At 37.2% G+C, this 17,215-nt stretch overlaps 2 protein-coding genes across 2 annotated transcripts in view; both read left to right on the top strand.

Annotated features, from left to right (window-relative positions):
- Positions 1–15,946, top strand: part of LOC149940722 (aquaporin AQPAe.a-like) — a 128,232-nt gene extending 112,286 nt beyond the window's left edge. Inside the window, exons 6-7 of the mRNA XM_090178213.1 lie at positions 10,438–10,555; positions 13,934–15,946. Coding sequence (XP_090034339.1) covers positions 10,438–10,555; positions 13,934–14,241 — 426 coding nt within the window. The 3' untranslated portion in view covers positions 14,242–15,946. The remainder of the gene's footprint in view (positions 1–10,437; positions 10,556–13,933) is intronic.
- LOC149940717 (platelet-activating factor acetylhydrolase-like) overlaps positions 1–17,215 on the top strand; it is a 333,976-nt gene that overhangs the window by 271,320 nt on the left and 45,441 nt on the right. The gene's annotated exons all lie outside the window — the stretch shown is intronic.

Below are 17,215 nucleotides of genomic sequence, written 5' to 3'. Positions count from 1 at the left end.
TCGCGGAAGGCAGATTGAAACTGTAATTCTAGCAGTACTATATTCCCAATTCAATGTCACAACATTTACCACGTTGCCATCTCCACTCGTGTTTTTTCTCTGCCACTTTGGCATGATTTTTTTTATCGTTCCAACTAAACTGAATGTTCAACTGGGCGCGAAGAAACCTTCAAAAGCTAACAGAACAGTGTGCCCACCTAGCCGGGCCCTTAATTGGTCACAGTTTGCAATAACTGGTGGCTTTACCGGGTAGTCGGGGTCCGGCTCTTGTAACCCATAAGGGTGGTGGCACACTGAAGATGTTAGCCGTGATCAAATGGTCCTATCTCCACCTCTGATTTCGCTCAGGTAGGGGCGGAAACTGGGCTTCGACTCAGGCTAACGGAGAGTGTCATACTGGTTGCCTCGGCGGAATTGGTAGGCTGCTGTGGGGCGGTGGTCTCCGTATGAGATGCTGCGGCCGTTTCCCGGCCTTTTGGAGCCCATCGGGATCTCCGGTGCCAGCTGTGCCGGGTTACTTGGGCTGCTATGTGCTCGTCGTTCCCCTTTAGGAGCTCTTTCCAAAGGGTTTGGCTCCTTACCTTCATAGGTAGGGTGTCGGCTGGAGTTGCTATAGCATCCATTCTAAATCCCACTGCTGTGTGCGAAGTGGGGATTGGTCCACCCATTGCTGCACCTTCTGCTGGGTTGAGTGGCTCGCGTCAAAGGTGTGACCATCAGTAGTAGGGTTCTGCTACCCATGCTGGATTTGTCACCTGTCCGGGCTAGGGGGACGCTGGCGTAGGGCACTATGATGATAGGCCTCCGGTGGTATGGTCTCTGTTACTAGGTACACCGGGCTATAAATTCTGACACACTGCCATGGCTGTTATACCCACGGTATGTATTTTTACGGTACGGGGGTATATAATTCCACCAATCGTAAAATATAAGGATCTAATTTCCACCGAGCTATAAATCTGATAACATGCCCTCCTATCCGTAAGTAACTTCCCGCGACTTCTCAAAATTTAAAATCCCATCTTTGCTAGTTTTATTTGAGAGTATTCGGCATCAATAAGAAATGGCAATGCAATTTTAATGTTTTCGTTTCGAAAGCAATGATTACGTAAAGAGATGAATGGAAGCAGACACTGAAAGCTTCGGATACTACGTTGACTAAAAGCGAGTACTGCTAGAAGCGGGAAAGGGATACTTTCAGCGGTGACAGAACGCTCTTCCTTCCTGGAACAACTCTATCAAACGGGGAAAGCAAAAACACGCTAACTCGAAACTTATGATTTCGGAAAATAGGACCACGTGGCGAGGAAAATTAGACCCTGTAATTTGTAAATTTAAATATTTTTCACTTATTAAGTTTCAACGCGCTTAAATTAAAATAATTTTGTATTGAAAATTTTCTAGTTTTAAATATAAATTTAACTTGAATTTTACATTTAGTTTCTGATAGGCAAGCGAGTTACTATATTTTCCCACTGCCGGTTAGTGATACTCGGATCTGGCTCGGAAGCGACCCTGGGCAATTCCAGACGCGTCACAGCCAACATCCATCCATCGTGAGAGCGTCTTCCCGCATCCTCATCTTCATCTTTCTCTATCTCGCCTCTCGCGCATCAAGAAGGGATGAAAAAAAACGAGCGAAGAATGAATAGAGTCCAAAAGGGGGAAATTGAGTCTTTTATGTATTTATATTTTATTCGCTTAGTCCCTAAAAAGCTAAAATATTTCTGCTTCCGTAATCGGGTTTTTTATACTGTTAAATATATATTTAAATCCATCCATCATATCCATCGTATTACGATAATACCTATGGGAAAGTTTATATTCTTAAGGCCTTTTCACACGAGCCAACGTTTTGATCCAACTAGATGAGTCAACTTGAGTTGAGTAAACTAGTTGGTTCGTGTGAATAAAAGTTCGATGAGTTGATCCACCAAAAAAGTATGCGATAAAAAAATGGATCACTGATCCATTTTTGCTGACTCAGCATTTTGATTTGAAAAGTTGGCTCGAGTGAAAAGGCCTTAAGCCCATACTCCAATGGATTTTCGACACAGACGATTAAGGGGGAAGAATACAGTAAAAGTCTCTTTTTCGTTCAAGTTGAGCGTTTCTTTTTTAACAATTACACAATTGAATTATATTTTTATTATTAGGCTGAACCTTCCTCTGGTGCTTAAAATAATTTTTATAATTATAATATTAATAGTTAACGAGATATAAGGTCCTAACTAAAGGGTAGTTTTGGCGCTTGCCCAACTTGTTTAGCTGCGGGGTCCGAATTAAAACGTAATAACTTAATTACTTTAAAATTTAAAATTGACAAAATTATTTTAATCACTAAACAAGAGGCTGTTTACACATAAATATTAATTTTATAAGTTAAAATACAAAATTAAAAGAGTTCAGCTTGAAATAGCGCTAAAGTAGACAATGGCCACTGTAGTCTTCCCCCTTAAGTTTTGTATCTAAAAGTACTAGAGGATTTCGCCCATATTCTTGGTACCCAAATGCATTCTGGGTTTTCCTTATATCGCTGTTCTTCCTAGACGATTTAATTTGGAATTCGCCACTTAATTAAACCAAGTTAACAAGTAATTTGGCATAATTATCATTTTCATTCGGGTATAGCGAATGAAGAGATCGCGTTATTTTATAACCAGGGTAAATTTAATCCCGTTCTGTCATTTATTTAACGCAAGAAGTCAAGGTAAAAAAGGCCTTAGTGGTACGCTGGGAGGGAGGGCAGCATAGGGGCAAAGTTATTTTCCTAATAAATTAGCGGGGCCGACTGCGCGTCGAATCGATCGAGCGCTTCCGCCATCCGAGGAAGCCAAGGTTTTTGAGCTTGGACGACCGAATAAAACCGAAGTTAACCAAGTAGAAAATTAAGTTCCCGACCGGTATAAGGGGTGTTTATTAGGAACCGCTATAAACCGGCTATATTATTAACTTGGTTTCGCCAAAAGCGGAGCCTCCTAAATAACTTTCAACTCGTTATTCTTCTTAGTTTGACATATTACCCGAAGTAATATATTTGCCCGCATATTATTCAGACTGTTTACTTTGAGCCCAGCTCCGTTCGAATTAAGATAGAAACAGTTCAAATAGTGGCTTGAATCAAATGATTGAATATTTAACGACATTTGCCGTAAATACGTTTATTAAATATATTACAAGTACAAAATTAAAACTGTTTATTTATTTCAAAGGTTAAATATTGCTATTGCAATGGTTAAATAATCAAATTTGGTAATGAATAAACAATGCAATGTTGTTACGATTAGATAATGAAATATTCTTGATTAAATAATGAAATATTCTTGATTAAATAATGAAATATTCTTGATTAAATAATGAAATATTCTTGATTAAATAATGAAATATTCTTGATTAAATAATGAAATATTCTTGATTAAATAATGAAATATTCTTGATTAAATAATGAAATATTCTTGATTAAATAATGAAATATTCTTAATTAAATAATGAAATATTCTAATGATGAAATAATGAAATATTCTTGATTAAATAATGAAATATTCTAATGATGAAATAATGAAATATTCTTGATTAAATAATGAAATATTCTAATGATGAAATAATGAAATATTCTAATGATGAAATAATGAAATATTCTAAGGATGATATAATGAATTACTCTAAGGATGATATAATGAATTACTCTAATGATAAAACAATGAAATTCTCTAATGATGAAGTTATGAACTATTCAAATGATGAAATAGTGAAATATTATAATGATGAAATAGTGAAATATTATAATGATGAAATAGTGAAATATTATAATGATTAAATAATGAAGTACTCTAATGATGAAATTATATAATATTCTAAGGAAGATATAATGAAATAATGTAATATTCTAAGGAAGATATAATGAAATAATGTAATATTCTAAGGAAGATATAATGAAATAATATAATATTCTAAGGAAGTTATAATGAAATAATATAATATTCTAAGGAAGATATAATGAAATATTCTAATAAAGAAATAATGAACTACTCTAATGGTGAAATAATATAATAATTTAATGATGAAATAATGAAATATTCTAAGGATGATATAATGAAATACTCTAATGATGAAATTATGAAATATTCTAATGATGAAATAATGAAATATTCTAATGATGAAATAATGAAATGTTCTAATGATGAAATAATGAAATATTCTAATGATGAAATAATGAAATATTCTAATGAGGAAATAATTAAATATTCTAATGAGGAAATAATTAAATATTCTAATGATGAAAAAATGAAATACTCAAATGAGGATATAATGAAATACTCTAATGAGGATATAATTAAATATTCTGATGATTAAGTAATGGAATACTCTTATAATTACCTGCAACAACGTTTGATTCATGCATCGGAAAAACCGTAAAAGTGGTTGAAGGGTTTTTGCTTTTTCCGGATATGCCGTCTAGGTATCGGAAATCTATCAAAGTAAGCTAACCTACAAGCAGGTTTTCCTGACGTAGAAGATTTTAAACCAATTTTGAACGTTTAGCAACCTTTGACATCCCGATAAACAATCGGAACGGATGATAGCTCAATCAGAAGTATATGATTATTTTGGTTGATTAAATCAACGATGAAATCAAGATGAAAATGTGATATTTCAACCCTAAGCCTCTTCCATTCGAATATCATTTTTATTTATCCTCTGATTCCGGGAAAAATTGTTGGAAGATAGCGTGCAGTACGCAGGATTAACCCTTGTATGTCATATTTTTGGAAATACGCGTATAGTTTCCTTTTTAGGGGGTCAAACTTTGATGTAACCTTTTTCGCAAGGTTAAGTTGGGCTGGCTTGCTCCTGAGGGGGTTGACTCTCGTTTCAAAGTGACATACACGGGCTGCTATAGCCAGATTTAGCTCGTCGTTTATAATAAGGGATATAACCGAAAGAGAGAGAGAGAGAATTGAACTGGGACTCCCGCTTCAGTCCGGAGGAGCGCAACCAAAAAAAGCTTTTGGATTTTTTCTTTCCATTCGAGGAAAGAAATATCTGACAAAATAAAATATAAACAAGAAGTCCCAAATAAGAAAACGAAAATATTAGATGTAAGCCTTTACACGTTGAGATAAATCAAAGATCAGCCAAATCAACTAGTTATTTTCTGACATCAGTTCCCGTGTGTTCAAAACGAGTGCCAAAGATGCTAGTTTGAACCCAACTCGGTTGATTTGTAACACAACGACGGTTAAATCATTTTCTAGCTATTTTTGCGGTAAATTCGAATACATGAAGAAGGCAAAGTGATTGGACGATAAATTGAACCTTAGTTAGAATTTCAAACAATTGGCCTATATCATAACCAGACAAAATTGAAACAAACGTAGACCAGCTGTAGGACAATAGCGACCAAAATGTTCCTAATTATATATTTAATTGATGAACTAGTGTCATTGAAGAATAGTGACCAACAGTAAGTAAATTTAAACTATCTCGCGTTATAAGGTACTAATCTTGCGGCTTTAAACATATTATCTTTACAGTAATTAATGCCTCAAGCCAGTGGCGTAGCCAGGATTTAGTTTCGGGGGGGGGGGGGGCACGCCATTGAAAAAAAGTAAAAAAATAAAAATATTTGTACGTATGACCATACGTTTCGCGGGGGGCATGTGCCCCCTGTGCCCCCCCCCCCTGGCTACGCCACTGCCTCAAGCTCTTTCGCGATAGACGAAAATATACGTCAAGTGTTCGAAAACATAGGCATTGCTCGAACCAAAGAAAATACAGATAGCAGTGAAAAAGAATTATTCATCCATTAATTTTTACGTACTCTTTTTGCATAAGACGTAGTGAAATATATAAGTGTAAGATATATATTAGGCACATGGGCGTAAGGGGAAGCCTTGCCAAAGGCACCAAACGTATCCGAGCCAAATTAGTTATCTAACAAAAGCCTTTCAACTATTTCTAGTATTTTATAAAACAAAATCTTCCATTGAAAACTTTATTCCATTCCTCACTCAACAAGAAATAACTTTTAATTAAATAGCGGACATATCCAAGTAAAAACCCATCAGCCATCCGGAAAACGTCACTAGGGATCGAAGCCGGGACAAGAAGCAAAAAATAAGACCGAAAAAGAGATGTATATATATATATATATCTCTCTCTCTCTTTTTATCCCAAGGAGGATTTCCTGACCAGATACATCTATAAATTGAAAAAAAAAGGGTGCATGAAAAAACGCCCGTTAGAGGGTTCTTGATCAGTAGGGAAAGGTTCTCTTTACATCTTCTGCCGGGGTTCTCTCTTTGAGGACATTTCTCTCTTTCGACAGCGTTACGCGTAAAATAAATTTCCCTCTGGTAACACTGCCCGGGGTACCTTTGAGAGTCCTAAAAATAGGTAGTCCGGTAGCACCGTTATTCCGGAGAAATCCATCTTCGGCAAGCAAGCCGCCGAACGGGGATATTTTCCCCATTCGGTGGCCATTAGCATTTAAAACATCTTCGGGAGGACGAGAAAATAGACGACTCCTTCCGTAAGCCTCTTTTAGAGCGGACCAAGAAAGGTTTTCTCCTTTAACCCGGCACTATTATTTTCCAGAAATGTGGAAGTCAGGCGGCCCCAAATCCAGCCATCAGTCTCGTTCTCTTCTGGTCAATCGTCTTTCGACTATATCCGCGTACCGGAAGAAGCCCCTCTGGGGAAACGGAAGCCCTCTTTCGTACGCGACATTCCGACTCGTCGCCGTTCCGAAACGTATCGGATCTCGAAGTTTCGTCCGCGTCAAAATACGCCGGTGGAAGGCGGGGTCTTAGGCGTTAGGGGTTGGCGGGGAACGTCCGGGGCTTACGCGATGTCGAGTTGACCGAAAGGAAAGAAGTGGCGGGCAACAAAGGGAAGGGAGAGTCGTAATTGGGTTTCGGATCTGTCCGAAGAGAATGCGCCGAAAGCGGAAGAATACCCGAATAGATTTTGTTTCCGGATTTCCCATTTCGACATTTTTCTGGGACGAGGGAGAGAAGTTTTTCCGCTAAATTCAAAGAGCGGTAGTTACGGGGAGTCCACTGGCTCCCGACATTAGGCCACGCCACTAGCTTGGCCCAGAGGAAGGACCGGCCTTTAGACACTGACTATGACCAAATATGTATATATATATATATAGGTTTTATATTCCCGTCATTTTGAAATCCCAACCGGACTTTCCGTTTATTTTGGAGTGGAAACTATTGATCTATATCAATGACTTTTATTCTTTAGTTTTATACAAAGTTATAGATAATTTAAGCGCGTTTAAACGCGAAAATAAAACATTGAAAAAATTACCTTAATTTTATTATGATTAACTCACGGTATTGATGATTTTGTTACACTATAGGGAATATATTTTTCTTCCATTACCGTATCTATAGCGGAGGGCTAGCTTCGAGGAGCATGTAGGGGTGCTAAATTCGTTTTCTGTGAAAGATAATTAGTTCCCCAAAAGCTTAAGTTTAAATTTCGATTTCTTCAACTTGAATAAAAGATTACAATTTCGAAATGAATCCGTTTCCCCCATCAAGATATATTGTACAAATTGATGATCAAAAATTGAGAAACATACATTTCTCTAATTTAATATTCTGAGATATATTTTAAGATTTGAAATAAATTTGTTTGAGTTAATTTAGAGTTCTATAGAATACTCGTTTAATTTAACAGAATACAAAATAAATAATCTACCTATGCGTAATTTAAAGAAAGAAATAAATACTAAATAATTTATTAGAGTTAATATCATATGTAGGAATATATATCACGCAATCTTGAAATACGTGTAAAAAAACGGCATATAAAATATCGTTTTCTCGGGAATAAGAAACTGATCTGAAAAGCAGATTTAGTCTGAAAAAAGATGGAGGAGAGAGGGCATCGAAAGTGGCTTCTTTTTGAATTTCAAACATTCCTGTTCCCCAACCCACCAACCAATATATAGAAAAAACGTTGAAAGAGTATACGGTTCACCTTTTAAAAAGTGCGAAAACGTTTCTTACGGTAGCCATCGTCGAGAAAGTCGGGGGGGAAACCCTGATATCTAAGCGGTGGATCGTACGCTCTAGAGTAAGATAGATATTGAGCCTCAGCGAACTGAATGGCCACATCGCTGCCCTTTTAAAGGTATGGAAGGGTTTCTCGCCAAAGCGGGGTTACCGGGCTCGCCGTGGTTTTATTCGTCGCGATGCTAGGCACGCGGGGTTACCATACGATCGAATTTATTTTCCCCAGTTCAGTCGAAGGCGGGAGAGTGACGTCGCGAGAAAACTCTCCGTAGAGAAAGCGCGATACCAATTTATTCCCGAAGAGGCTAAAATTCCGTTCGCCCATATATTTCAATATTTTGCTCCGATAAAAATCGTTGGCCCGCAAAGAATGAAATATATACTTTTTAAAAAACTGGAAAATTATTTTTCCCGCTTCGCGATGCATTATTCATCACCTTTTTTCTACTCTTTATTATTCCCCCCCCCCTTCTCTATACGGGAAAATTGGGTTTCAATTTCTTCTCACTATCTTAAAAGTATTCTGTATCCCATTTTTGAATTACTATATATCGATATTCAATATTATTTAAATAATATTTAAACGTTAATGTTGAACGGTTTAATACGTTTCGATTGTATATCTTTTACGATTTATAGCTTTAAAAGATACTATTTTTGTTTTGGTATAAACAGTTATCGCTTTAAATATTTGGTCTATATTTGACCTACCAACGCCTGTAGAAGTGTTCCAACCGCAACACACGAATGTTCATGGCGAAGTACGCCACCAGGCTAAGATCCGTTTTCAGAGAACGCAAAATTTCGTCGACGCAGAACCGGCGGAAAGCTCAGTAATACGGCCCTGGAAATAGCAGTCAAAGCGCGCTGAAATGCGAAAACCTCCAGGGAGCTCAATACGAGATATCTCATTTAAAATGACAACGCGCGTTTGTTTTACAAATTATCCGAGGTGAACAAATGTATAAAATATTGAACGGAGAAATTGGTGATCCTCGTGGAAAAAAAACATCCTGCCGAAATTTCCCACAGGAGGGCGTTGAAATCAAAGCACGGGCTGCCATCAAGTCGCTGAGTTTCTATATTATATAAAAGAGACTTGGGCGAAATCCTCTTCATAGAAACACGTCTGTAAAAAAAGGGCCACTACGGAGGCCGGAGAAAGGTTAACTAAACCCGGGGAGCCGGGGCCCAAACGCGCCGAAACCAGAGATAAAGGGGGGGAGGGGGTCCGCTCTAATTTGAAGCACCGGCCCGTGATCAGATTCCCCCCTTCTGACCTCCCTCCGATCTTCCGTGAGCGGAATCGGAATGCTCTCCATCAAATCATCCCGTTGGCTAGCGCCCCCAGTGGACAGGATGAGAAACAGAAATGGTATAACACGTCTGCACATACGGAACCGAAGAGAGAGAGAAGAGATTTCTCGGGGAAAAGGCGCGCTGGAAATAAAAGGAACGGCATGGGAGAGAATGAGAGAGAGAGTAGCCGCTATATCTCACTTCCGCCGCGTTTGTTTCCGTCGCCAATTTTAGGCTTAATCACTCATAAACAAGAATAAACGAAGGGAAAAGACCGAATCATTTTACCTTTTATAATAAACTTTATTCCTTTTGTAGATAAATGCTTTTTACGGGTTTCTCTTTTGAATTTCGAGGTTCGGTGAGCGTCACCTCTTCGAGCGCTACTCATTTTGTTTTTAATAGACCGGAAGATTAAAAATTTGAATATTTATTTTATAAAGGAGCGATTTAGAAAATGGGCCCCTTTTACGGATGACAGATTACGCCTGCCAATATTTAGTACGCGTTTTTGCCGTAATGGATTGTTTTAGATTTTAGTTAGTTTACTTCGTTAAAGCTATACAATTTCTAATATCCAAGCTTCAAATATTTCTTACGTTTATCAATATAAGTGTCCAAAATTAACAAAAAATATTGCCTAAACTAAAATATTATCACCCGTCTACTTTGAAGCAATGCTAGAAATAAAAAGGTTTAGCTCGGAAGTAGGAGAGACTTGTCTATTTTGAAGCAATGTTTAGTTTCGAAGTAGGAAATATAGCCTAGCCTTAGTAAATGGTAATGTGTAATAATATCTAGTATAGTCTCCCAACAAGGAAAGTTTCACAATATATGTGTGGTTTAATTTTTTAATTTTCTAAATTATCATAATTGAAATGTTATCTAGCCGAATTAGTTAACCCGTCAAATTTTACAATTCTAAATTTTCTAAATAAATATCTAAAAATATCTAAAGAACTAAATGTGTTAACTAGAATGTGTAAAATTACTTTTCTGTTTTATTAGGAAAGAAATTGGGTTTGCAGTTTTGAATATTTTCTAGTCTTTTGACTGAGCCAGCTTGACATACATATTAAAATGATTTTTTTTCCCTCGTGTCTAGGTGTACTGGTTTGGTCCCATAGCCGGAGGACTACTAGCTGGACTCATTTACGAGTACATCTTCGACACCAAAAAAGTGGCCAAAACCTTAAGGGACGCCCTCGACGAGTTGGACAGAGGTACGTCACTTCCCGTTACAAAAATCCCAAAAACCTAAAATACATTTCTGGCCCTACAACACCCAAAACACGCATACAGGCCCAAGTCAATTTTGAATGCCCTAATACGATTAAGATATACGAGATAATAAATAAGGGAAGGAGGCTTTCTCACATTGCGTTAGGCTTAACGTAGTGATTCCAAAGAGGGGGTGGCTGGGTGCCAATTTCGTTATAAAAGGGAGCGCCTATTCAGTAACCTGTTGCTGTCTGTCTGTCTCTCTTTCTAGATACGGGCTATTATTCGGAAATCGAGGTTTTAAATTACGGGCGGGGACCAAGTTCCTATTACGACGATCGCAGGAGATATTAACCAAATTTGAGCCAGATTATAAACATCGGGTAGGTTCAATGTCATAGATTTATCCCCGTATTTACCCACACGTGACGTCAGGAGTGCTATCTTGTTCGTAAATCTGAGGCTACCAAAAATTCTATAATTTATTATTTCAGCTAGACACGCCGTTGATGTCTAACGGATTTTGTATGCCAGCGAACAAAATAGCACCCCAGTCTATCTCGTATTGTTTTCCTAATTCGATATATAGAATCCGTAGAGTAACGAGATATTAACAGCAAATAAGGCTTACAAACTAATAATTCGACTACTTACGTCTTAAAATCACTTCAAAATAGCCATAATACGAAGGACATAATTTTCAGACAAATTATGTTTTTTCTCTAAATCTGGTTTTTATTAGTTTTAAAAGGTAATTAGAGGTTTAATTACGTAGTCTGTGGGCTTTTAAAAGAAGCGTTACCAATTCCCAATTTAGCTAGAGTACTGAACGTTTATTAAAGGTTAGGTTAATGTAGGGCAATTGACTCAAATCGATTCCTAGTGTCGCCATCTTTAGTAGAAAAAATAGAAAGTAACTAAAGAATTCAACGGGGTACCCTAGTGGTATTACAGTCTTTTGCACTTTCTCATCCTCGGGGGATAAGAGAGTGGAGAGGAGTGCTTACGAGTATGTAGAGTGATAAAAATAGCGAGATTAGTCACCGGAGAATCGTCGTAAAGCGATGGAAGGATAGATGTAAAAGGTTCAGGATGATCGTTTTAATTCCCCCATAAAAGATCGCGGCTTGTTATCGACCGTCGGAAAAAGATGAGCCACTTTTACGACAAAATATTACGTCCCGAAATTCAGACCTACAAATTGCGTTATTTCAAGTCATTTCCTAATCCCAAATATTTTACGCGTTTAGGCTTAGCAAAAGCCTCAAATTAACCTAATATCTTAAACATTTTCTCCAAACTCTGCTGAGTAATAGTCAGTTTTAGCATCCGCGAAAATTTACAATCGTGGTCATCCAATCCTTATAAAATAAATAAAAAGAAACCAATGATTCTTTGTTTGATATTATTGAAAAAAGTTACGATTTTAAATAATGCGTATAATAGCTCCAAAATTCCCTCCACCCTCGCGTGTTAAAAAGTCTTATTTAAAATAGGAGATAATTTTCTAAAGTTAAACAGAACTGCAAATTTGTTTTTTCATATTAAATTTTCCAATTTCTGAAGCGCACTTAATTATAGCTATACAGGGGGGTTGTTAAAAAGCGTTACACCCGCAAAGGCGGCGATATTACCAAAAATTTAATCTTACGCTTATTTCCCGGGGAAAGAGTACTCCTGGTACCATAGTTAAAGGCACGAGGGAGAGTAAAGTTTACTTGTTATAACTGCGGACGAGGTTGTCGAGTAAGGAGTGGACTGGTGATCCCGATCTAATCTCGTCCTAAGGGGATCCCGATGGTATTTATTAGGGAAAGGCAATTTCGGTAAAGGCGGTGAAATTACATTGTTACCGAGACAAGGATTCGGAGGAATATTATCCGTTGCGAGGCGGACTGATTCCCCCAAAAGACCCCCAAAAAAGGCAATTTGGAGGGGGTGGAGATGGTTATTTTTATAATTTTTTCGCCGTCATATAACGTCAAGCACCCGCTCTTATTTCGTAAATTACATACGAAACGAACGTGATAAAAATAGTAATATTTGTAATTAAACGCCAATGTTCGTAACGTTAAGAAAATTTACATTTATACCATTTTTGTTGGAAATGGACTTTCCCAAAATTAAGTCGATTTTGGATGCGAGGTTTTTACCGCTGGGAGTTCAATTTTGTACATAAAATATGATAACGTAGTAGCTGTTAAACTTTATAAGTTAAAATTATCAGGCCTACAAGGTTTATTTTCGGCTGAAGTACCGCGTTTCTCTCTCAAAAAAAGATTAGTTTCCCGAAAGTCAGAGGCTGAAAACTTATCTTCCCCTTATTTTGAGGTACCTTCTCTCACACTTTTAAAGGAAAATAATAGGTGTTTACAAAAAGTAAAACAATAAAAAATTAAAAGTATAAAATGTTTTATCTGCGTCACGGGCTTAAAGGCCGACTACATAGTTATTCAGTTTACTCTGTATTTCACTGGAAGCTGGCTCGCTGCAAGACACATGTGCTATGCAAGCAGCCAACTTTTAGTGAAATACAGAGTAAACCGAATAACAAGCTTTTAATACTTTATTGGTACGCGCGTTTCGCACGTGGACTTTTCAATTTCGAAGGGTCTCGCGACTTCAGCGCGTGCTCTCTACCTTCAAGAGCTACAGCTAAGTGACGTAGACAAAACATTGTCACATGACCTCCCGTATTTTTTGTAAACACCTTTGAATAGACGTCGTCGGGACGTTCAGGAAGTGAGTCTTCACAAGATATGGGGAGCGCAATTTTCACCCACTGACTTTTAGTCAGTATTTTTTTTTAATATTTTAATCATTTATTTTAAAATATCTATCCAAGAATGTATTTATTTATACTCAGGGAGAATGAATATGTCGAGATTATTTTTAGCGTTTCTCTAATTCCACCCGTTGGGCCCCCCGGTATGCTCCTCCGCTTTAATAAAATCAAATAATATTGCAATCTCATTGGTTCTTAGAAATTACGTTTTTCGACGCGATTAACGCTGCAGCGAGGACGCAAAAAATAAAACCGCCTCCTTTTTTCCTCCCCCCCCCCCCCCCTTAGCGTGACGGGGTTAAGGCCTCATCGTGTCCGTCGATAGTCTCGACATATTCATTCTCCCTGAATATAAATAAATACATTCTTGATCTATCTTTATTTTTAAAAGTTTGGCGTTTACTTGAACGAGGACACTTTACAAAATAACTAGGTTTCGCTTTAACTAAAATGGGTTCTTGGTCATACCTGAAAACCGAATGAAAATTCAATTTAAATTTTACAAATTATATCATTATAAGCGACCCTTTTAAATTAGAAATTATAACGAACTAAAAGGTATTTTTTTCCCTTTTTTTCCAATAACTCGGTGTAGATTCTAACACGGAGGACGACTACGAGGACCCGGACACGAAGATCACGAAATACGAGGCTGTGACGCAACACGGATCTTCCAACTACCGGAGTCACAACTACGACTACCGGCCGGCCCACAACACCTACTCGCCCACGCCCAGCTCGACTTACCCGGCTTCGACCGAATCGACGTACGGCACCCACAGCGCCCTCGTGGGCGGCGGAAACCCGAACTACTCGGCGGGGGTGTACGGGACCCGCTACAACACCGCCACGAGAACCGCCCCCACCCGAATGGAATACGGCCCGAGCTCCACCAAATTCTAAAAAAAATAACATTGGTTTCGGTCGCAAAAAACGGATCAAATAGATGTGGCGTGCCTCTCCTTTCGAGGACATTAGAACAAAATGGGCCACCGTGGAAAAATCGCAACCTCGTTGTTTTCGACGAGATATCAAATGAAATCGCCTGGAAATTCGTTGGGCTATTTTTATTCACCGTTCGAACTTGGAACAAAACTGACTCAAATTATGGGTCAGTCGAAATTTTTATTGTACCAAAAATAAATATATACTTCGTCTATACGAGGGGTCATTCGGTCTAGCTCACCGTGTTAGCCAACCGAATATAGAGATCTGAAAACGACCTTTTAGAGGCTTTGGGTTCATAGTCCATAATTATTTAAAATTGAATATTTTAATTATTTGTAATAAATATTCACGGAATTGTACTAAAGAATAACGAGTTTTAAAGCGAGTGGCGGCTCTAGTGTAGTACCTCGATAGCTCAATAGATGTCACTGTCGACGGGTAAGTTAGACCTAGTGTATTGGGGCCGACAGAGGCTTAGCGCCCAATTTTATTTTAGTAACTTATAATAAACATATTTTCGATTGAACAAAATAAATGTTAAATATGAAAATTCACGCGCCTTTTTATTTTATCAATTTAAATTGTGAGTAGATTAACTGTTTCTTCGATAATTACGACAAAGCGCATTCTTCGGATCGTTCGATAATATTTTAATATTTGACGCTAGTCACGCTAATCGATAGAGGGCGATACTTTACGAGGTCTTTTTCACTGCAAAAGCATCCAAATGGTTTTCGTTGGAACCGCTACTCGCTTTCATGACCTCATGATCCTCATCCCGTCATTTTTAAATATTTGCCGTTCGTCGGTAAATATCAAATGCTTTGAAACGTAGAATTTATTAGTTTGAAAAAAGAAAAAAGTATTTTATCATATCGGGGGGGGGGGGGTTTAGCGCGACTCTCAAATCTACCGTAGCCGATGATAAATTAATGTCAAAAATAGGGGATCCTGTCAACAGACACCGAAATTTTAAAGTTGCGGTAAAAATAAAAATATGTCATTTTGTCCAAACCAATTTTACAATATTAATAATAGACGAACGTTTAAAAATGTCCGTCTTTAAATCATTTTCGATTCGCGTACGAAATACCAGCACACCTCCTTCCCTAAAAATCAACAAAAGAAGCCCAGAAGATGAAATAATGGTTATACAAAAAAAACTCGTAATTTTCAAAGGGATAAATCAAAATTGAGATGAATTTTTCTAGTCTACTTTGAACGTACTGGGATGGGTCCAACATGAGGCGTCACTCGGGATCTAAAGATGCCATTTTATTTACCGAATCTGTGTAAATAATTAAAAACCAAGAATTTATTTACGCTAGACTTTGTTAGAAGTTCTAAATATAAACTTTCGGGAAATCCTTGAACAAATTTTCAATAATTTACTTTGATTAAACTCAAGTAGCACCGACAACAACTGAACTAAGGGCAATACATCCGTTCAATTGACATAAGAGCCATCTGTCGACTGAAGATTTTTTTTCCTGTAAATTTCTCCGATGTAAATTGGAAAGCGTGTATTACGGAAATTTACAATTTTGGCCCATCCCGTTTACATGAAAAATAAAATTTTAAGTCTATGGATTTGTTTCTTAACATGTGCAATTTTTTTGTATTTTATGAAAATAAATCCCTTGTGTAAATATCACATTTATGTCTTGTGTTTTCTTCATTCTATTTTAACTATTTTAGTACCAATAGCGAGAACGTATTTAGGGCCTTGAGAACCAAAACAATGCTGGCATCATTCTTTTATAATTATCAAAGTTAGTTAGTACTTAGTAATACTTCTATTAAACGAATTATATTTATTCTAATTATTATGTATCATTAAATTTCTAAATGTAAAATCATTTTTAAAGTGTTAAAAATTTCGACTGTTCAAATGCTTCTTTTTTTTAAATCTAATTTAAGGTTTTGTATAGAGAAACGTAATTATACACATTTTATAGTAAATGTAATACTATTTAAAAATAAAAATAATTTTCAACCAGAAGATGGCGCTACACGTGACCATGCTGCAGAAGAAGTTACCGTTCACGGTTCTTATACCTATTAAATTCTTGACGATATTAACATAAGTAATATAATAATTATTAGTACTACAGTTAATGTAATTCGACCGCAGAGTGCTTTCGTAAAGTCTTTAAAAAGTAAATAATACTTTTATTAAATGACTTTTAAAAAGTTCGATTGATTGCCGTCAATAAACCCAAAAACGCGTTTAAGTCTGAAATTCTAAAATAAATACGCTACAAGCGAATGTTAATATTAACAAATTTTACGTTCTTAAAAGGAATATAACCTCTGGTATTTCTGTCGCCCCCCGAGGGTTCCAATATTGTCCGCTGCCTCCCATGCCTTTTCACACCTGCGGCGCTGATAATCGCCGATTGTGAAGGGAATAAAGGAAATTGATGGGATCTTCCATAAAGAACGCGTTGGAGGTTCTATTCCCTTTAAAGGGAATATAACCTGCAAAGCAATCTTTACGGAAGACCCCTTCAATTTTTCAAATGTCCCTGTACAGTGGCGCCAAACATTTTTAAAGCCAAAGGCAAGAGCGGCCAGAGCTGCAAGCGTTGGTGTTCCACACCAAATACCTGAGGTTATATTCCCTTTAATCTCAAAAAAGAAAGTATTTTTAATTTTGAATCTGTGTCAATTTTCACTAGGATTCGTCAATACTCCTTTTTGGCCAGAAAATGGGGCGGAAAAGGGGAAGGGACGTGAGCATGCGCCAAACATATTCTTGTTTCTTTTAGACGCCATATTTGAAATCGCGCCAGCTATTTTGTATGGGAAAAATTCAGGGGTAACTTCGAAACACAAGTTATTAAATTAAATATGGTTTGATGCAGTATCTTTGGTTGTAAAAGTATTTATGGAGCTCAATTATATTTAATCGCTTTCCAAAGAAGAT

Source organism: Leiobunum rupestre, chromosome 6 (genome assembly GCF_980474605.1).
Source record: "Leiobunum rupestre chromosome 6, qqLeiRupe1.1.hap1, whole genome shotgun sequence".
NCBI lineage: Eukaryota > Metazoa > Arthropoda > Arachnida > Opiliones > Sclerosomatidae > Leiobunum > Leiobunum rupestre.
The sequence above is the reverse complement of the archived record's forward strand: the minus strand, read 5'-3'. Positions and strand labels throughout refer to the sequence as shown.